Consider the following 22,833-nt stretch of genomic DNA (forward strand, 5'->3'; position numbering starts at 1 on the left):
GAAAAAGGAAAAAGCACAGCGCCCCAATTCTGTATACAAAGGAACGTGTGAGTTTCAGATGCCTGTAAAATGTCCTAAAGAGGTGATGAATAATTCAGAACTAACACTTTCTACGGATGTGATCAGAGCTCACACATAGTGCTGACTGATGAAAGTTCCCCAATGGAACGGAGAATATTAGAGTCCTCAATATGGCAGCCCCTCTTAGCGCATGTTCTCTTTTGTAATTCATATAGCCTGCGGCCCCCCGATGGAGAAGCCTGCATGATAAAGCCTCTGGAACTTGTTAATCTTCTCCTACCAGATCAAGAACATGATATTTTATTGTCAGGACAGAAATTTCATTATGTGCTGCACGCAGAGTGAACGATCCTGCATAATTTATTAGGAGCCAAGAAAAGTATTACAAACAAAAAGCTTTGATAAATTTACTGTCCAAAAAAAGAGAGAATTTTACTCAAACCGCAGAGAGAAAGGACGCTGCGCTGTACCCATTCACATAATCATTTGGGGAAAGCAAAGCCTCCAGTGAACGGGAAAATAGCCTGGATGTCTCCAATAAAAGCATTCTAAAATGGAAATCTCACACTGCGGGTAACTTCACTCATAGAATTAATATTAATACTTCTGCCACATCTCCTCAGTGCATACACCTACACTGTAAAGAGTAGGGCTCCGCTTGCTTTGAAGAAGAACACTGCGACACCCAGGAGACATGCGGTTTTCACACTTTTTTGGCGGAGCAGAAATTAACTTCATGTTCTCCATACACAGGTGGCATTCAGGTATTTATTACCATGAAGATGTTGGTTTGCATACTGTTACCACAAGGCATATGACACACCATTCACATCAAATGATGAATCCCATAGGCCTCACGTATCAAAACCGGCTAAGAGAAAACAACATGGTCTTTTTGTCTATAGTCTATAATCATCCATATTTATTTTTTCCAATTTTTCTCTGATGGCTATGTTCACACATGGTAGTAGTAGCAATCGCTGCAAAAAAAACAACAAAAAAAACAGCAAATTTATCACTTTGTGTGAAAACAGCCGAATGCACTGTCCAGTTCTGAAAAATAATGAGGACTGCAGTTCACAATACCAAGGCAATATCACTTAGGCTTGTTTAAAGGACAATGGTCCACATTTATCAATGTGTTTATGCCATATTTTGGTGTAATGTGTGACGTTTAAAAGTCACATTGGAACTTGCACAAAATTAGCAAATTTGTTTTAGTGACTTTTCTTCCCACTCATCAAACTTGAAAAGTGACAAGAAAGTGGCTGTGGTCTCCATAGAGACGTGGTCTACGGCACATTTATTGACTGGAGTAAGGGAAATTGGCAAAAATTTTCAGTGCAAATCTACATCTGTTCATAGTAGGCATATAAAGGGTTTTTGCCTGTCTGAGAGGTCAAAATTCTCAAAAATGTTTCAGAAGTGTGCACCAGTTAACAAATTTGTCGAAAATCATGCCAACAGCCCCCTTACTTTGACTGGCGTTCAATACTTACACGTGTTAGCTTACCTTTCAGCTGGACTGTCAACATCAATGTAGGAAATTAAGGGTGGGGAAGACAAGGTCTCCGTTGCAAACACACTGCCCTGAAGTTGTATTCCAAATCCTACTATGGGGTCAGCAGTCAGCACCACCTCTGTACTTTCTGTGTGGACAACCTGTCCAGCCAAACCAACTGTGCTAGATGCCAAGGACACTAATGGCAAACATTAGAAGAAGAAAAAAGTCATCAGAGCATCGAAATGTACACATATCCAATGTCTAGAATAACAACCCATAGTCTGCACAGTATTTCACTTTCTATAACTGCAATCTGTGCTCTGGAGCAGATCTTCCTAGACCAGGAACTTCCATTGCCATCTATCCGTGATCTCTACATGTCTGCCAGTCTTGTGTATGTTACCCCCCTAGTCCCACCTCTGTGCCATATGTGTCTGATTGGTCTAAGAAGCATGGAAAGGCAGGACTATGCTGATGTATTAACACCCTCATGACAGCCCATGAGTGCTAGCAATGCAGTCTACCACATTACAAAAACAATTCCACTAAAAAAATTAACATAAGATTTTAACCACTTAAAGACCAGGCCTTTTTGGCCATTAATGACCAAGCCCTATTTTTCATTTTTTTTCACCGTTGCATTTCTAGGAGTCATAACTTTTTTATTTGTCTATCGACATAGCCGTATGAGGGCTTATTTTTTGCTGCGCAAGTTTTATTTTTCAATTGCACCATTTTTTTGGTGACCATAGTATATTGATTAACTTTTATTAACTTTTTTTCAGAAGGAATTGAAAAAAAACCCCAGCTTTTCCAGAATTGTTTTTTGAGTTTTAAATTTACCAGTTCACTATGCGGCGTAAATAAAATGTTACTTTCATTCTATAGGTCGGTACAATTGCGACGATACTAAATATGTATAGTTTTTTATGTTTTACAAATTTTTTAAACCTTTAAAACAAAATATTTGTTTTTTGCATCACCGCATTTCAAGACTACTTTTTTATTTTTCTGTCGATGTAGCCATATCTGGGTTTTTTTTTTTGCGGGACAAGGTGTAGTTTTCATCACTGCTATTTTGCAGTACATGGGACTTATTAATTGGCTTTTATTTTATTTTTTGGGGGCGAATGAAAAAAAAAAAAGCAGTTTTGCCGTTTTTTTTTATACTGTATTCTGTTGACCTGTGGTTTAATCAATGTGTTAACTCCATTGTTTGTGTTGCTATCGTCAAGGTGATACCATGTATGTGTATTTTATATCTTTTTTTACATATTTACCAAATGAAACCACTTTTTATGGAAAAGTACTTTTATTTTAACTGTAAAAAAAAAAATCCATAAACTTTATTTATCAGTTTTACATTTTTTTATTCAGTCTCACTAGGGACAATGCGATCTTCTTATCACATATATAATACTTTGGTGTACTTAGTATACCAAAGCATTATTGCCTGTCAGTGTAAAACTGACATGTAATCTATTAGGCCATGCCTCTAGTTATGACGACAGACCTGGGGGCCTTTATGAGGACCATGGCAGCTATGGAAACCCATTGGCATCTCAAGCAGTGGCGTAACTACCGCTGTAGTAGCTGTAGCGGCTGCTACGGGGCCCGCGGCTTGAATGGGCCCGTGACGCCTGCCGACACGTCCCCCCATATGCCCGGTGGCACCGCTAGGAGCCGTTATGGCTGCTACAGTGGTAGCGACGCTACTACGGGGCCCGCGCCGCCGAGCCTCTAACGTGTATGGGACGGGCGACACAGGCCCTCATGCCCGGGTGTGTCGCTAGCACCGGAGGAGGCCCCGGTGCTAGCGACAGCCCCCCCCCCTCTTGCAGTAATTGTACCTGCGTCTATAGCACGCAGGTACAAATACATGCATTAGCGCTGAATAGCCGGGCACTACCATTCTGTGCCCGACCATTCAGCGCTTTTCATCGACACTAGCGGCGCAATGACGTTATCGCGCCGCTTCCGTGCTTGAAAGGCGCTGATTGACGGGGCAAGTCATTCTGCCCTGCCAATCAGCGCCTTTGAACGACGCGCCGCTTGAAGAGAAGAGAGCAGATCTGCATTGCCACCGGACAGCGGGGGAATGGGATCAGGGTGAGTATGTCATTTATTTATTTTTTCTACTAAAACTGTGAGTGGCGTTATTTACAGGGGGGCATCTATATGTGGGGATGTGGGCCACTTTATACAGGGGGGTCTATATGTGGGGATGTGGGGCACTATCTACAGGGGGGTCTATATGTGGGGCACTATATACAGGGGGAGCTATATGTGGGACACTATCTATAGGGGAGCTATTTGTAGGGCACTACGTATAGGGGTGGGCTATACAGGGGTGGGTTACCTGTGGGGCAATGGCTACACAGGGGCTATATGTAGGGCACTGTCTACAGGGGTGGGCTATATGTGGGACACTATATACAGGGGGGCGCTATATGTGAGGTACTATCTACAGAGGTGGGCTATATATGGAGCATTATCTATAGGGGGAGCTATTTGTAGGGCACTATCTACAGGGGTCGGCAATATGTGTGACACTATATACAGGGGTGGGTTACCTGTGGGGCACGATCTACAGGGGGCTATATGTATGGCACAGTCTACAGGGGTGGGCTATATGTGGAGCACTATCTATAGGGGAAGCTATATGTAGGGCAGCATGGTGGCTCAGTGGTTAGCACTATGGCCTTGCAGCTCCGGAGTCCATATGTGAGCACTATCTACAGAGGGCTGTATGTGGGACACTATCGACAGGGGCTTCTATGTAGGGCACTATCTACAGAGGCTCTATGGGGGTCACTATCTACAGGGGGCTATCAGGGCACTATCTACAGGGGGCATGGTGTGTGTGTGTGTGTGTGTGTGTGTGTGTGTGTGTGTGTGTGTGACAGTGTATGGTACTATTATAATCAGGGACACAGTGTATGGTGCTATTATAGTTAGTGATGCAGTGTATGGCGCTTTATTATATTTAGAGGTGTTGAGAATTGTAACTTCATTTATAGGTGCAGAAATTTTTTAAAAGTGAGAAGCTGAAGTGAGCAGAAAATTGCAGAAATGGGTCGTGGCCGGGAGAAATCCATCATAGAGGTCTGTAACGGAGGGAGAAGAAAAGAACTAGAATCTGAGACGTCACCGGAGAGTAACTTAATGTAAATGTTTATTCTGCCTCTAATCAGTACTGTAGTCACTGTATGAACTGCAACGAACTGAAATTTTTGTGAGACAGCATCTCCCAGCATATCCTTACTATTGTTTCAGGCCATGCTGTGAGCTGTAGTTTTACGCCGTACAACCCTATATGGAAGGGGTTGCACTAAATTGAGCTGTATTTGTTCTGGTGTTGTATATATGTACTGAGCTTTGTTCTGGTGCTGTATATATGTACTGAGCTTTGTTCTGGTGCTGTATATATGTACTAAGCTTGGTTCTGGGGATGTATATATGTACTGAGCTTTGTTCTGGTGCTGTATTTATGTACTGAGCTTGGTTCTGGGGCTGTATTTATGTTCTGATCTTTTTTCTGGTATTGTATATATGTACTGAGCTTGGTTCTAGTGCTGTATTTATGTACTGAGATTCATTCTGGTGCTGTATATATGTATGAGATTGGTTCTAGTGCTGTATTTATGTACTGAGTTTGTTCTGGTGCTGTATATATGTACTGAGCTTTGTTCTGGTGCTGTATATATGTCAGAGCTTGGTTCTAGTGCTGTATTTATGTACTGAGCTTGGTTGTGGTACTATATATATGTATGAGCTTGGTTCTGAAGCTGTAATTATATAGGATATATTTATAATAACAAAATTGCAGGGCAGATAGAATTGTTCTCAATTCATTGTATATTTCATGGGAACCTGTCTGGTAGTTTTAACCCCTTGAACCGCCACCATGCAGTAATACATGACCAGACAATATTTCCAAATGTATGTTTTTTTCAGATGCTGCAAAATCGTTGAAATCCACTTTTAAAACGGCGCACACTATATGCGAATTACTCATTAAAGGGTCATGGGGCAGTGTATCCTGAAGAGTCACATAGTCCTGCCTCCAAACCCACCTTTCCATGTTTGATTGACATCCCCCTGGCTGATACAACTTTCTCGGATGCGCAATTGCCTTGTGGCACTATACACAAGGGGGGGCTGTGTGGCACTCTACACAAGGTGGAGCTGTGTGGCACTATACACAAGGGGAAGCTGTGTGACACTATATACAAGGGGGGCTGTATGGCTATCTACTAGGGGGGCTGTATGGCACTATTTACAAGGAGGAGGGCTGTGGCTCTATCTACAGGGAGCTGTGTGTGGCGCAACCTACAGGGGTCTGTGTGTGGCACTATCTACTAAGGGGGGGGGGCTGTGCGGCAATATCTACTACGGGGGGGGATGTGTGGCTCTATATACAAGGGAGGGGGCTGTGTCGCACTATATACAATGGGAGCTGTATAGCGCTATATACAGGGGGGCTTTATTGTGATATCTACAGGGCGAGCTGTATGGCACTATCTACAAGGGGGGGTGGGGGCGCTATCTACAAGTGGGGTGTGACACTGTCTATAGGCGGGCTGTATAGCACTGTCTACAGGGGGGCACTATCTATAAGGGATGCTGCTTTTGGCACCTGGGGGAGCCAAGTAAAGAGTTTTCTATGGGGCCCAGTCTTTCCTAGTTACTCCCCTGGCCCCAAGGTCGCGTCACGGGTGTGCCGATTGGGTGACAAAGGGAGCACCCGATGTCAAACACCTTAGATGCCGCGGTTGCTATTGACAGCGACATCTGAGGGGTTAAACTCCCTACTACTTGGACTACTCTCCAAATCTGGCTGTTGTGGCAGGAGCCTGGCTGTGTATAACAGCCGTGCTCCTGCTGCTGATCTTGTTGGTACAGTGTCAGGACCCATGAGATATGAGCGACTGATATATTCGTCTCGATGCAGGATATGCACCCACTTGTGTCGGATATTAAGAGGTTAATAGTGTATCCTGAGGTACATTTGTGGAAGATTTGGGACTGATAAAAGAAAATACAACATTGGGCTGAATGATGGAATACCCTTCTACATACACATACATTGTATGCTTGTATATATTGCTTTAATAATGAGGCTTTGTGTTTTATAGTAGTAGGATCATATTAAGATAGAGAATTGCTCAAGTCAGGAGTTTTGCATGCAACCCTTTTGACATCTAGTAGAGACAAAACATAAAAAGTTCTAATTAAGTGAAAGAATTAAAAAATACCGTAATTAAATAAAAAAAGTAATAGAAGATATGATCAGCTGGCATTTAGAGAAATAAATACATGTAGAAACTTGAGTGTGTCATAAGCTGCGATATGATGTCCACATTTAGGTTTCTATACGTCCTACAGATAATTTGACTGGAGCAGCTCAAAATAATAATTCACCGGTCCGCAGGAATAAATCCAATCAGTCAGAGCGAGCGTCTATTATTTTTTTTTTTCTTTATCAAAGAGCGAGCGTCTATTATTTAACGTTTTTCAGAAAACATTTCAGAAGAAAAAAACGGTTGCTGTCCAAACTGGCAAATACGGTTTAGAAAAGTCAATTAACCAGGTAACAGCGACTAATTGAGAACATTGCTTCATGCTGTAAAGGGAAATCCTCAGTTTATTTAACAAGTCCTTTTGTGAATTGATTAGTCATTGATCATGATCACAGTAAAGCTCTGATCACACTGGCATCAAGGCTTTCATTTTCACAGGACCCATGATGGATCTGACATAATCTATTATGATCCTTCCCCCTCTGACCCCTAATTGACCTATAATGCGTTCGTAATGCGTAGGTTCGGCATTAACTCCAATAATGAGCGTTAATTAATTAGATGCCGCAGTCAATAGCATCTGCGGCATCTAAGCCATTAGAAAGGGGGGGTTGGTCCCTACCATTAGCACCTTGCCCCCCATCCCATGATGCGATGACGGGGTGCTGATGGTTGTCATGGCAGCCCGGGGGCCTAATGAAGGCCCGCCGGGTCTACCATATTTATTCCTCCTATTAAACTCTACCAGGGCTCAATAGGAGCCAGTTAAAAGTACCATACACTGCAATACGTATTGCAGTGTATGTTATAAGCGATCGCTTAAAGAGTTAACGTTTTTCCCCTAAAGTAATGTTAAAAAAAATATATATTAATACATTTTTATCCTGCATGCTATATACCCCGTAAAAAAAACAACAACCAGAATTGCTGTTTTATGGTCACCTTAGCTCCCTAACAAATTGATTAACCCCTTAGTGTCTAAGCCTGTTTTGGCCTTCAGGACCAGCCCCATTTTTGCAAATCTGACATGTGTCACTTTATGTGGTAATAACTCCAGAATGCTTTTACCTATCCAAGCGATTCTGGGATTGTTTTCTCATGACATGTTGTACTTTATGATACTGAAAAAATTTTGTCATTAAATTCAATATTTATTTGTAAGAAATGCCAAGATTTAGAGAAAATTAGCAAAAATTAGCATTTTTCTAAATTTTAATGTATTTACTTGTAAAACAGATAGTAATACCACACAAAATACATACTAGTTTATATTTCCCATATGTCTACTTTATGTTTGCATCGTTTTTTGAACATTCTTTTATTTTTCTAGGACGTTACAACGCTTAGAACTTTAGCAGCAATTTCTCATATTTTCAAGAAAATTTCAAAAGGCTATTTTTTCAGGGACCTGTTCAGTTCTGAAATGGCTTTGAGGGCCTTATATATTAGAAAGTCACCATAAATCACCCCATTTTGAAAACTGCACCCATCAAAGTATTCAAAACAGCATTCACAAAGTATTTTAGCCCTTTAGGCGTTTCACAGGAATAAAAGCAATGTAGAGGTGAAATTTACAAATTTCATTTTTTTTCTTCAAAAATTCATTTGTAATACATTTTTTCTGTACCACAGAAGGTTTTACCCAAGAAATGCAACTCAATATTTATTGCCCAGATTCTGCAGTTTTTAGAAATACCCCACATGTGGCCCTAGCGCGGTCATGGACTGAAACACAGGCCTCAGAATCAAAGGAGCACCTAGTGGATTTTGGGCCTCTATTTTATTAGAATATATTTTAGGTACCATGTCAGGTGTGAGGAGGCCTTGTGCTGCCAAAACAGTGGAAACACCCCAAAAGTGACCCCATTTTGGAAACTATACCCCTCAAGGAATTTATCTATGGGTATAGTTAGCATTTTGAACCCACAGTTTTTTTGCTAAATTTATTTGAATTAGTATGTGAAGGTGAAAATCTACTTTTTTTGTGAAAAAATTAGGAAATTTTAAATTTTTACAAGGAATAAAGTAGAAAAAACACCCCAACATATGTAAAGCAATGTCTTCCGATTATAGCAATACCCCATATGTGGTAATAAATTGCTGTTTGGACCCACAGCAGGCCTCAGAAGAGAAGGAGCACCATTTGGATTTTGGATTTCTGATTTTGCTGGAATAGTTTTCAGTGCCGTGTCGCGTTTGCAATGCACTGGAGGGAATAAAACCGTGGAAACCCCCCAATAGTGACCCCATTTTGGAAACTATACCCCTCAAGGAATTTATCTATGGGTATAGTTAGCATTTTGAACCCACAGTATTTTTGCTAAATTTATTTGAATTAGTATGTGAAGATGAAAATCTACTTTTTTTCTGAAAAAAGGTAGCCATTTTTAATTTTTACAAGGAATAAAGGAGAAAAAGCGCCCCAACATTTGTAAAACAATTTCTCCTGATTACGTAAATACCCCATATGTGGTAATAAACTACTGTTTGGACCCACACCGGTGCTTAGAACGGAAGGAGCGCTATTTGGCTTTTGGAGCTCAAATTTAGCTGGAATGTTTTTGGGTGTCATGTCGAATTTGCAAAGCCCCTGAGAGACCGAAACAGTGGAAGCCCCCCAAAAGTAACCCCATTTGGGAAACTACACCACTTAAGGAATCTATCTAGGGGTATAGTGAGCATTTAGGCCCCACACGTCTTTTGCAGAATTTATTAGAATTAGGCCGTGAAATTAATATCAACATTATTTCCACTAAATTGTTGAATTTTTTCAATTTCACAAAGGATAAACGAGAAAATGCACCACAACGTTTGTAAAGCAATTTCTCCCGAGTACGGCAATACCCCACATGTGGTCATAAATGTTTTTTCATTAGAAAGTAATTAACCCTTTACGAACTGATTCATGTTTTGCTTTTTCGTTTTTCCTCCCCGCTTTCCAAGAGCCACTACTTTTTTATTTTTCTGTCAATAGAGCGGTGTGGGGGCTTATTTTTTGCGGGACGAGCTGTCGTTTTTATTGGTACCATTTTTTGGTACGATGCCATATCGGTGGACATAAACGGCTGTTTGGGCACGCTGTAGGGCTCAGAAGGGAGGGACGCCATTTGGATTTTGGAGCGTATATTTTGCTTGGTAGTAGCTCTGGCGTTTTGCTGGTATTTCAGTTTATAATGTTGGGGCACATGTAGGCTGGGCAGAGTACATCAGGGGCATAATAAGAGGGTATAATAATGGGGTAAATAAATAATAATCCACAGATATGTGGCCGGTGTCGCACTGATAAATGGTGCCCGATCCTATCCACTTTTGGACACTCTGCACATTTTGCATCGCCATAATCTGGGAGCCGGAACTTTTTTTATTTTTTCACCACCGGAGCCGTGTGAGGGCTTATTTGTTGCGGGACAATCTGTAATTTTCATTGGTACCATTTTGGGGTACATGCGATTTTGTTGATCACTTTTTATTCAATTTTTCGGCAAGCCAGGTGACCAAAAACCATCAATTCTGACAATGATTTTTATTTATTTTTGACGGCGTTTACCCTGGGCTATAAATGACCATTATACTTTATTCTGCGGGTCGGTACGATTACGGCGATACCATTTGTATATACGTTTTTTTATGTTTTGCAGCGTTTGAGCAATAAAATAACTTATTTAGAAAATAATGTATTTTCTGTGTCACCATATTCTGAGAGCCATAACTTTTTTATTTTTCAGTCAAAAAAGCTGTGTAAGGGCTTGTTTTTTGCGGGACGGGTTGTAGTTTGTATCGGTACTATTTTGGCGTACATGCGACTTTTTGATCACTTTTTATTACATATTTTGTGAGGGGTGGTGACCAAAAAATAGTGATTTTGGCATTGTTTTTCGTTTATTTTTTTTGCGGCGTTCACCGTGCGGGAAAAATAATATTATAGTTTTATAGTTGGGGTCGTTACGAACGCGGTGATACCAAATATGTGTACTTTTTTTTTACGTGTTCATTTTTTTTCCTATAATGAAAGACTTATTATAGGAAAAAAAGCAGTTCTTGTTTATGTCACTTATAACTTTTATTTTTACACTTTTTTTAAAACATTTTTATTCTTTTTTTTACTTTTTTCACTTGTCCCACTAGAGGACACTTAGACTTGCAGCTCTGATCGCTGCTGGAATACATTACACTACACACGTAGTGTAATGCATTTCAACTGTCATTGTGACGTGACAGTCACACTGACAGGAAGCCTACGACGACCACCCTCGGGGTGGTCCTCATAGGCTTCTGTACATGGCAACCCGGAAGCCATTGTCTGGCGTCCGGTTGCCATGGGTACCATCGCCAGCCCCCGTGATTTCACATGGGGGCTGCCGATCGGCGCTAAAGACCTTAATTGTGGCGTTCAAAATCGAGCGCCGCAATTAAGGGGTTAACTGCCGATATCAGCGGCGACAGGCCGCTGATCGGCAACGGGGAGAGCAGGGCTGACACCCTGCACAGTTAACCGCCGCTGCGGTGTAGCGCCGCGCGGCGGTTAACTGTCAAAGCACTGACGTAACTGTACGTCAAGGTGCGCGAACTTACTGCTCACCATGACGTACAGTTACGTCATGGTGCGTTAAGGGGTTAAAAAGTTATATATGGTGACGCAAAACACTTTTTTTTTAACAAGTCATTTTTTATTTTTAAAAGTAGTCAAACATTTTAAAAAAAAATAGCAGATTCCATCCCACAAAGAAGTTAGTTTCCCAGTACAATACATGGTACATAAACAAGCCCTCATACAGCTATGTTGACTTTTGGAATGCGGGTTAAGAAAAAAATGTAAATAATTTAAAAAGTTGTCGTACATAGGGCCACATTTTAAACAGATCCGCTTTCAAAAGAGTTTCTGGGGCCTCGGATCCCCACCGTTTACGAGAACGAGTACCCTGAACCCCTCGTTTGAACCAATTGGCAGGTCGCTCATGCGCACTGCCGCTCTATTCATTTTCTATGGGTGTGCCGGAGATGTGCCGAGTGCAGTGTTCGGCCTTTTCCGGCGCTGCCATAGAGAATGAATAAAATTCTGCACCACAGGTCAATTTCGAAGAGTTTTTTCCGCTCAGTATTTACGCAGTGCGTGGATGAGATTTGTTCTCTGTCATCCACTTTTCTGCTACTGTATTATACTGCGCATTTTCCCGTTGTGGAAAACCCGCAGTATTTACGCAACGTATAAACTGACCCTAAACCCCGAAATAAATCTAGGGACGTCTACCTTGGTCAAGGCTGCTGAGCTTTATTCTACAAGATTTGTTTTCTACTCTCTGGAAATGTGTTGTTTGTGGAGTACTCCTGTGTACAAACCATAATAACACATGATACGTCTAGATCAAATTATCAAGCAACCATCCTTGATTATTTTAAAGAAAATACCTAAAAGGAGACTATTTTAAAGCTATGTTCACACAGAGCATTTTGCAGGCGGAATTTCTGCCTCAAAATTCAGTTTGGAAGTTTGAGGCAGATTTTCCTCTCCCTGCACGCCACTGAGTGAATTGGGCATAAACCGCCGCGAAATACGCTTTCTCTGCCTCCCATTGAAGTCAATGGGAGGTCAGAGGCGTAAACACCCTAAGATAGGGCATGTCCCTATCTTGAAATCAATGGGAAGCATTTTAGGGCCGGTCTTGACAAGTTTTGCGGTGCGGTTTCCGCGTAAAAAAAAACTCCTAATAAAACTCAGTGTGAACATAGCCTAACGCTATCCTGTTAGGACAGTAACTATGTTCAGTAATTTTTGAGGGTGGTAGTTGTAATTGTACAAATATCCTTCTCCCCATTAATAAAATATTCGTAAGAACAACTGAAACAACAGGATTGATCAAGAGTGGCTTCTCGTCTGAGCTGATCAGTGCATCCAGTAGACTTATACACAAGCAATATGAATAGCTGTAACCCTCGGCCAACTGCGGACTGTCAATCCATTGTTGCAATCTACTGAGAGGCCTAGGAATAAAAAAACATGGGTTTTTTTTGTATTCTGTTTGGACATCATTGGATTTCTTTGTCTACATCCAAACATCATTGGAAACTTAGAATGTAATTGAAAAGTATTAGTAAAAAACCTTCAGAATATATTCATGCAAATAGAGAAGCTTTGCATTTAGAATTTTCCAATAGTCATTTTCATAGGAAATAAGTGGGGTCGCATGGCGCCGGAAAATTAACCACAGTTTTACGTCACTGTAGTTTGGGGATAAATCTTATCAGAACTAAAATCTGTTCAGTATAAAATCTTCTTATTGAATGTATTCATCATTAAGTAGCGTCTTATTGCTATATACTTCCCCGCTTTACAACTAGCATCATAACAATGAGTACAGAAATGACCAAATAAAAATACTTCATAGAGGGATAAACAGGGTAAAAATTATTTGAAATCCTTAGTAACTATTTTTCCTTTCCTCATCGTCTCCACCTATGGCGTGGACATTTTATGTGACCAGCCAAAAGAAGTGGAGGAAGAAGAGTGACAGCTACTCTAAGGATATGTCTGAAAAGCAATGACCACTTCTCTAAGCTGACTCAGACATGGTTTGTCTGGTCATTGGCTGACTGGGATTGCTCTTAAAGTCACCACAGGGAAAGATGTACAACGTTTTCACAATGGTTAGACTCACTGAAATGTAAGAACTACAATGGAAATAAGATTATGATATACTATTATAAAGGAAGCATTGTAAAGCAACTTACATGAACTTTTGAAATCCTTCTTCTTCATTCTCCTTCTCATAAGCGTTCCTCGTGGACTGGTTGGGTACAGACTGCGAGGTAGTGTCCCCATATTAAGTGAGCTCAGGCTGTATGCACTCATGGAGGTAGGAGAGAAGGACGAAGATACCAATGCTGATGGAAGAAAGAGTACACATAGTATACCGCACTCCAAAACCACACCTAGATGTGGTAGTATTACTCCACTGACGTGGCGTCTGCGATCACAAGGATCTGCTCATATGACAGATTATACTCAATCTCTCCGTTACAAATAGCATAACAAGAAAACTTCAGACTAATAAATAACCTATATGAGAGTTGTGCTGGCGGCTGGACTTGTTCTTACGCAGCCATCTAACAGTGCTAGTTCTACCAGTCACTTTCTATACTCCTGTAATCCTAGTGGTCCGCATAATCTGTAAACCACCAGCATTTCGTTTCCTTGCATTTGCAGAGGTCGATGGAAGTCTTTCTCCTATACTGGAGAAGGGCGCATCAGATTAGGCATTCTACACTGCGATGTGGGGCACAATGTCTCCCTGGCTGAGGTCTTTATAATTTTTAAAGAGCGGTTATTCTGTACAACATATAGCCACTGCTCACCTTGAGGTAAAAAGACAGCGGTAAATGTCTATTAAAATACATAAGAATCTTTAAAACAATGTAAAATCCCATCAGTTTACCCAGTAGCTTCCATATCCCCTTAGGGCTCAATGGAATGTGACCAAACACGGCCAACTCTTTCAGAAATAGGGGACCGGGCATTACATTTTAGGGATTGGTGGGAGCCTGACACTTGTGGCATATCAAGTCGTTATGCCATAAATGTGCATTATGTTAAAAGACCATTATATGGGCAGGAATACTAAATTAACATCTGGGTACCTTAAATCCAATTGGATTTTTGCATTACAGTTAAGAATTATTCAGTCATTAGATTACATTATTTAGTCATTTTATATGTTTTTCATTCGTTTTACTTGAAAGGAAGAGAAAACCAGATGTTTCTACTTTAGATATATTGATTAATATAAAGAGATGTACTCAATCATAAATCATTTGGAGTCTCCCTAATGTAACGGTTACAGCAATTTACTAAGCACTTTTCATTTGACTTGCTTTTATATTCCTAATTGATCTTCCACATAGGTAAATGATGCTTGCAACCATTTTGCACTTCATATCTACAAAGTAATTTATCTAATGTATCAGAATAAAACATCGGTAAGGCTAAGTTCACACTACCGTTAATATACGTTTACCTCTCTTCTATCTGAGGAAGAGAGGATCGAAAGATTAAATGGAAAGCAACGGTTTTGTTACAATTACCATTGCTTTCAATGGTAATTCTTTTGTATCAGTTGCTTTCCGTTTGGCTCCGTTCGCTAGGTTTCCATTTTTTTTCATGGAAGCAAAAAGTGCAGTCTGCAGAACTTTTGTTTCCGTGAAAAAATGGAAACCTAGTGAACGGAGACAAACGGAAAGTAACTGAAACACAAGAATTACCATTGAAATCAATGGTAATTCTAATGGAACCGTTGCTTTCCGTTTAATGTTTCGTTCCACTCTTCCTCTGACGGAAGAAAGGTAAACGTATACTAACGGTAATGTGAAAGAAGCCTAAGCAACAGAATTGTAATACATGGGCTCAGAACCATAGACATACATACAAAGCCATCTATGCTCCTCAGTTTAACTACTTAAAGGGGTTCTCTGGGTTTTTTTTCTATTTATTTAACCCTCTTATTCATGAAGACTAGAGGGGAATTTATCAAGAACTTGTTTAAAAAAACAAAACTCTGTCCCTCCCATAGCACCGGCTGACCTGTAAATATTACAGTGGCACTCAGGTCCGTCCCTCTCCCTCTATGCAATGTACAGAAAGGGTGTTCCCGCTATTATTGGAAAGCCCCCTTATTCTTCATGAATAAGAGGGCTACATAAAACATTTAAAAAACAAAACGGTGAACCAGTTACATTTTTTTCCCGTTTTTGCACATAAATGTTATAGTTTGTATAATAGTTATACAATTTTTTTATATAATTTCAGTATCAACTCTTCATAGTTTTCAAGATCTCTTCTTGCTGACTTTCAATAAATACCTTCCTTGTTTATTCGCAGGAGATGTGTGTCCATGGTTATGTGATGATCACACAGGTGCTCAACTGGTTAAAAAACACAGCGCTTACGGTTTGTACTGCAATTTCCAGTGTATACCTTCTGCCTTCTATAATGTCACGTTGAAAAGTTTAATAAAACTAGTTTACAAAAAATAGCAAGCACTGATACACATACTGTAACTGTACCGAGTCCTGCACCTGTGTACCATCGAATGACCAGGACAGATTTGTATCCACTAAAAGTAAGCAATACAAGTTCCCAGCGAATAACAGCAAGCAGAGATCTTAAAAACCATGAAGCATTGATCCAGAAAGTGTATTGGAAAATTGTCTAACTTTTCATTATACAAAAAATAAAATGTATTTGTAGAAACCAATCACCCCTGAACATTGACAGTCAGACATGGGCAGAAAAAGACAGAGGACAAGAACTAATGACTAAATATCATACTTTCATACTAAAGGATCTTCAAATTATAAATGTCTAATAAATAGGGCAGTGCTTCTTACCCATTCCACCTAGTTTCAGAATAATGATAGTGCTGCCACTTGGTGTGTATTTTTTGTGTTTCTGTGTCTACTTGTGCACGTGTATATCACACATGTATATGTCTGTGTACATCTGCGAGTGCATATTTGTGTGTATGTATGTCTGTGTAATCCTGTTCTGCTCATATGATAAAGAAGAGCCCCAAAATTTGCTATGACTCTAGTTTTAAATTTGGCCACGTGCCAGCTCATCAAAAACATACTATACTGAATAAAAGCTACACCAAATGATTCCCACCAGGCAGGTTGTAGTCCTAATATGAAATTGTTCCAGATCTGCGACCTGGGTAATAAGTTATACAGTCATTGTTGGTACAATGGATCCACCATCAAACACTTTTTAACATCTCATACTATTAACACAACCCGAGGCTATACCAACACCAGCATACAAATGTCATGTCTACTATTAGTATAGAGAAGTGAGAAATAATAGCAATGCTGTAATGCCTGAAATGAGAAAGCATGTAGAAGAGAGAAGGAGAAATAAAGAGGCAGAAAGTAAAGGTGGCTCATTACGAAGGAGTTTTTGAGGAGGAGGTTTCTGGCATTTCATAGCTGGCGTCCTACAATGGTCAGGATGGTAGGTGTTATAATGTTGGTTGGTGAGGAGGCGGCGGTGGCTGTTGGTTGTGCTGTCCCACGGAAGTGGCTTTTCGCTGCTCCTTTGAACCTTTACTGCCCGCATGAAGGGATGACAGGAAATCAGAACGAAAAAGAACCAGAAAAGAGGGAGAGGTAACTGAGTTTTAATGAATAAAAGTGGAAGTGAGAGCAATTAGCAAGGAAATTGAAAGCTACATGATCTAGATGCTGACACTGAGGCAATAATACACAAGGACGTTATTAATAATAATAATAATAATAATAATAATCTAGAAGTCTTCCATTTCCTGGAAATGGTTGCAAAGATTCAACACATTTATTTATATCAGCAATCCAGCAAGTCCTACAAATCAGGAGCAAGAGTTATATTGCTATTTTATTTTGTGCACATTGCTGGTAATTTGGGCAAAATCAGGGCATCAAGTCATTGTTATTAGACTCCATCATTTAGATGCAGAAATGCTACACGATTTTAGTATCTAGTGCTATTACAATACTAAGGGAACAGTCTGGGATTTTGGTCCCTAGTATGATATAGCAAAGAGATGTACCGTGCATATATCTGCAGAGTTCTAAAATATTTAAGACTTATTTACCATTTTATAACTCCTATGTAAAGTGAAGATAAGTAGATTTATTAATGAAAGCTGTAAGATCTTTTGAAAGAGAAAATTGAAAACTAATGCTAAGCTACGATACAATGTGTCTGGGATGTTAATATAATTTGTTTGCATATGCACAGTCTTTATATCTCAGAGAACCATTTTGCTGCTCAGCTTGAAAGCTATGAATCCCAGCAGGTCAAAAGAGAAAAAAAAAGTGCATTCACAGCTTGCAGGGAAAATAGTGACTAAACATTTAAGACTAAAATGTTTGAAAGGCTTCAAAATATAATTTTTTCTAAAGGAGTTGTCCAGGTTCGGGGCTGTTTTTCATACTTATGAGACCTATCCACAGGATAGGTAATCAGTATATGATCAGTGGGGTGTCCAACACCTGGACCCCATACCTTTTTGCTGTACCGGCTGCCTCCGGGATCCGAAAGCTATGCAGTGGTCGGTGCCAGAAGTAGAAGGTTCCATACGCTTTATAGCGGCCGTGCTGGGTTACTATAGCTCTTCTCCTATTTACTTGCATAGTAGCAGAGCTGCAGTACTGCCTCACAGCCTCTATACTGTGACCAGGAGCCTTCTGCTTCAGGCACCTACCACTGCATAGCTTCTGGCACCCGGAACAGCTGATCAGTGTGGTGTCCATGTTTCGGACCCCCACGATTATATACTGATGACCTATCCTGTGGATAGGTCATCAGTATGAAAAACAGCCCCCAGCCTGGACAACCCCTGTAAAATACCTATTCATATAGTAACTTAAAGCTGTGACCAATGTGGACAACTGTAATATATGCAATGGCCAGGAGTGGGATAGCCTGGCCAAACAATGAACAACTAACAGATAGTGTAAATTGGTTGCCTTTTTCAATAACAACTGCATACATCACATGCATTGCAGACAATCTACAGATCAATCTTTGACCTGGGCAGAAGCAGACAATGTTTATGAGATCACGAAAAAAGGGAAGCAAACAATTGGTGCATGCCCACTGGAGCCAATCTGACATTTATCATGAACACTTTCTACATATGCCAATGACCACACCCAACAAGAACCGAAAAAATACAACACGTCAGATCGCCTATTCTACAGATATCTACCTTTGGTCAACATCTGTCATGCTCTTCCGGGTCACAAAAAGGCGCCATCAGTTGGCAGCAAATGGCCTTAATCAGCCTTTATGGACATTTGGTGTAAAATCTCTAGTGTATGGACAGCTTAAAGCAACCCTACTGTCAGAGGGTCACTTCATAAAATATCAGGGGCGGAGTACCTTGTATATAGCCCTGACATTTTACCCCTATGACTACATCAGAAGTGGCAATAGCGGGTAGTAATCGAAAACGTCTTCCAGAGACTATGCTAGAGCTTAATATTAGATGTCAGCGCAGTCACCTCTATGGAGCTCGTAGACACACACTGGAGACATCATTCACCAATGCCTGCCTGCCCACTCTATTGTGCCGCGCCATGGAGAAGAGAAATGCCTGGTCATGGAAACCCGGGGCTTTCTTAGGTAAGTATATACATTTTCGATTTTTTTCCATGTAAAACTATGTTCCACATGTTAACTTGTTCTAAAACAGAACTCTAGCCCAATGGACTGGAGTTCTGCTTTAAGGACTTTGGCATGCTTTTGCCATCAAACACTTCTTTGACCAGAAATTATTTTAAATTACCATAATCAAGGTATACAGTGACAATGATGGCATGGCAGCATTCCATAGTAAATATCTTGTAGGCATGAGTCAGCAGTGATAAACTGTGCATAACATAACTGCTGGACACTGGATAAAGGTCACAACATTATTGATTATCTTACCGTGATCAGGCCCCTTTAGTGCTAACCGGGTCTGATGGTATGGAAGAATCTCTAGTTTCACATTTTCAGAGGTGCTTGCTAGGAGCTGTGTGGCTTCTGCTAATGTGCAATATTCCATACTCGTTCCATCTACAGACAAGATGTGGTCCCCAATATGAAGTGCACCACACCTGAATAAAAATACCGAAGGAATGTACATGCATTGAAAACAATGTGAGCTCCATGTAAACAATCCAATCTCCATAAATATGTTACATATGATGCAAAATATGAATTACAGCTGATGGTGACATATTTTATTACATGTCTTCTGCAACAGTATTCAATAGCACAAATGTAAATTTGATCTGGTTAAATTAGTATTTAAGGGTGTTTTTAGTGAAGAAATTAAAAAACAACTTTGAAATCAAATTCTATAAAGCGTACCTATCATCATGTGTGTACTTTCAGCAGTTTTTCTGCAGGCTCCATCTCTAAGTGTCAGTTATTTCTAGCTGTTAGGATGTTGTCCTACACTCAGAAGCACTGATTCTGCGTCACAGCCTGTCTGAGGATCCCACCCCCTCAGCACGCACGCACGCACGCACGCGCACTAGTGTGAGATAGTATGAAACGTATAAATAGGGACTGCTGTAGAGTTATCTTCTATGTATGTGTGCAGACAACCTCCCACAGTCTCTCTGTCTGTGTAATTTGATCCTTCAGTGAGAAGTTCCAATAACTTTCATGGCTCATAACTTATCAGTGAGTGCAGAGATTCTGAATAGTTACAGACAGAAAATAACAAGGTATAAGGATGCATCTGATAATGGAAAAAATATACTTAAAAAAAATAAAATAAGATATGTTTACATCTCTTCATTCACTATTTATAAGGAAAAAAGAAACAATGGGTATGCTTTGAATTAAAATCTTTTTAGGAGTTCTTACCTGTCAGCTATACTTGCAGATTTGATTTTGTCAATAACAATGACCTGTTTGTTGCAGTACATCGAGGTAGTTAGTGCTACTCCGAGGTTGGAGCCTGGAGTTTTGGCAACTTCAACTAAAAGTGGACCAGATGCCGTAGACACCGAATCTATATATGACAGGGGAAGAAAGCCAAAGCATTACTTTTCATACAAATATTATCCGGAATTGCAAAAAAGCCTTGAGGAATGGTACTGGTATTGCATTCGAAGGACTTTAGTATTGTTATTATTACAATTTTACCGCAGCTGAACTAAAGTTTACTACCTCCTCTGTTCTCCGCTTATGTAATCATGTACCATTTACTAAAATTAAACTCCGATGGTAGGAGTAAAGCCAGGTTCACCTAGAACAGTTTGTAAAAAAGAAAAAAAATGCACCAGTTTTTCAACCAATGCGAGAAGTGGATCCTTTTTGGTTGATCATCTTCTTGTTTATGAATAAAAAAAAAAAGAATGCACCAAAAACTGCACTGTATGAACCTAGCCTCATACAGATATCAGTTTATGACATTTTCAACAAAATATTCAGTCATTAACCAGCAAATCACATACACAGACACTATGAAATGTTTAATTGCAACACTGTAGCTAAGAAGAAAAAGTGTTTTTGCTGTGGAAAGTGGAGTTGAGTACATCTAAAATGTAATGAGAAAAAATATACAATTAGTAGTGCCATTATAAATATGGTACAACACATGTTCCTTTTAAAATGAAATTAGATGAAACTATTATGACAGATGAACAATTTGCTTAATTTCTATGGGCACACACACTATTAAGCATAAACAGAAAAATATAAACATAAAAATATTAGTTTGCAGGCAACAGATTGTAGGCAGCGAGGTATAAAGGGTAGTAAATATAGGAACAACAAAAGTAAAAGTTAACGTGAAGCTTTGGTTTGGAGCAACTGTAAAATTGTGTTAAGGAATTCCATAATTAAAGGGAACCTGTCACCAGCATTTCACCTATTAATCCAGCAATACCTGGTGGAAGTGGGTGAAAAATCATTTCTATATAACCTATAATTATCTTCTTAGTCGGCTCTGTAGCTTTAGTATTTAGCTTTTTAGTGTTCCCACACCGTATGCTAATGAGCAGAAAAGAGTCAGATCTTCATTTGAAAAGAGTCAGATCTTCATTTGAAAAGAGTCAAATCTTCGTTTGAAATAGTCAAATCTTCATTCCTCAAGTCTTTCCGAGTTTTCACAGCCTCCCTACTTTTCATTGACAGCTCCTCGCCTTCCCCCAGCACACAGTATCCCACGCTTGTGCATTGATGTCCTCTTCTGGTGTATGCGCACAAAGGGACACCGGATTATTACGATAAAAGGCGCAAAATGTTTGCAGACCATTATTTACAGTCGGAAGAGGAGTTTAGGAGAGGGGATAACGGCAATGAACTTTTGATAGCAGCGGCCAGTGAGGGATTAGTAAAGTTCAATAGGTGAAATGCTGGTGACAGGTTCCCTTTAAATGTATTAGAAAGCCTTCTTTTACAAGTGTTAGCACTTCGTATAATTCAGGCTCCCTATAAGGGCTTGTTCACACGAATGTAGAATACGTGCGTTAAAACAACGGCCGTCACACGGACGAATGTGTTTCAATGGGGCCGTGCACACGGCCGTTGTATCATCGGAAAAATAGCACATGTCATATTTTGTTTTGTTTTCACGGATGAAGTGACTCATACTATGGAGATCTATGAAAACGGGACTCGCATGGATGCAACTCGGATGTGAAAAACTGCCGTTTTTAACGTTCGAGTTTCCCCACATTCGTGTGAATCTTGCCTGAAGCTAAATTCATGGTATTTACAATATGCTGTACTAATTATTGCTCTCTCCGGACATAGTAGTAGAAGATATTCACGGCAGCTCTCCTGACATGTCCGTTTTAGTAAATACTTTTATTCTGCATAAAATAACAATCCTGGATCATCTTATATTAGAACTCTGCGTTGTGCCACTCTTGTTATTCCCCCTGGAAATGTATGAATAATGTATGCATAAACTCACAACTGGGCGTTTCCATTCCCCTGGTCAATGGGGTTTTGTCCCTACAGAGTGTGAAACTGTTATCATTTATTGGAAAGTGTGTAGGCAGACACGCTCTTTAATTATGGCTTGTAGACATTAATTTATGCTGAAGCAAAGCTCATTAATTTATCACTATGCAAGCAGTCCGATTACCGAATATACATTACTTGTATTAGCCATTCATAAAGTAATGACCACAGCTGAAGGGAAATTAAGGCACAGTTCACATCTCATTTTTCAGCCACATCTGAAGTACACATATTGCCTGACATATACTCCAAAGTGCCCATAGCCCCCCAAGCACCCAGCGCAAGGTGTATTTTTGGCAAACGCTAGGCCGGTATGTATAGGCAATCCTTTTTTTAACTACATAGAAAAGCGTGGTCTGCCACACTTTTTATGAAGTGGGGGACAGTAAAAAAAACAAAACTATGTTGTGCTGTATACAGTGGAATATGTCGGAGGCATATGTCAGGGAATACTCCAGCGTATACCTTCGATGTGCCTGAAAAACGAGAGGTGAACTGAGCTTTAG

General features: G+C 40.1%; 1 protein-coding gene across 7 annotated transcripts in view; it reads right to left on the reverse strand.

The window, feature by feature from the left end:
* GRIP1 (glutamate receptor interacting protein 1) overlaps positions 1–22,833 on the reverse strand; it is a 472,389-nt gene that overhangs the window by 40,281 nt on the left and 409,275 nt on the right. For 5 of the 7 annotated variants that reach the window (XM_075856910.1, XM_075856912.1, XM_075856908.1 and 2 more), the window contains 5 exons: positions 20,219–20,366; positions 19,289–19,458; positions 16,765–16,923; positions 13,555–13,707; positions 1,535–1,721 (listed from right to left, as the gene is read on the reverse strand). In XM_075856910.1, coding sequence (XP_075713025.1) covers positions 1,535–1,721; positions 13,555–13,707; positions 16,765–16,923; positions 19,289–19,458; positions 20,219–20,366 — 817 coding nt within the window. The remainder of the gene's footprint in view (positions 1–1,534; positions 1,722–13,554; positions 13,708–16,764; positions 16,924–19,288; positions 19,459–20,218; positions 20,367–22,833) is intronic. The other 2 variants (XM_075856913.1, XM_075856911.1) reach the window with 1 other exon arrangement.

This window comes from Rhinoderma darwinii, chromosome 3, assembly GCF_050947455.1.
Source record: "Rhinoderma darwinii isolate aRhiDar2 chromosome 3, aRhiDar2.hap1, whole genome shotgun sequence".
In the NCBI taxonomy this organism is placed as follows: Eukaryota; Metazoa; Chordata; class Amphibia; order Anura; family Rhinodermatidae; genus Rhinoderma; species Rhinoderma darwinii.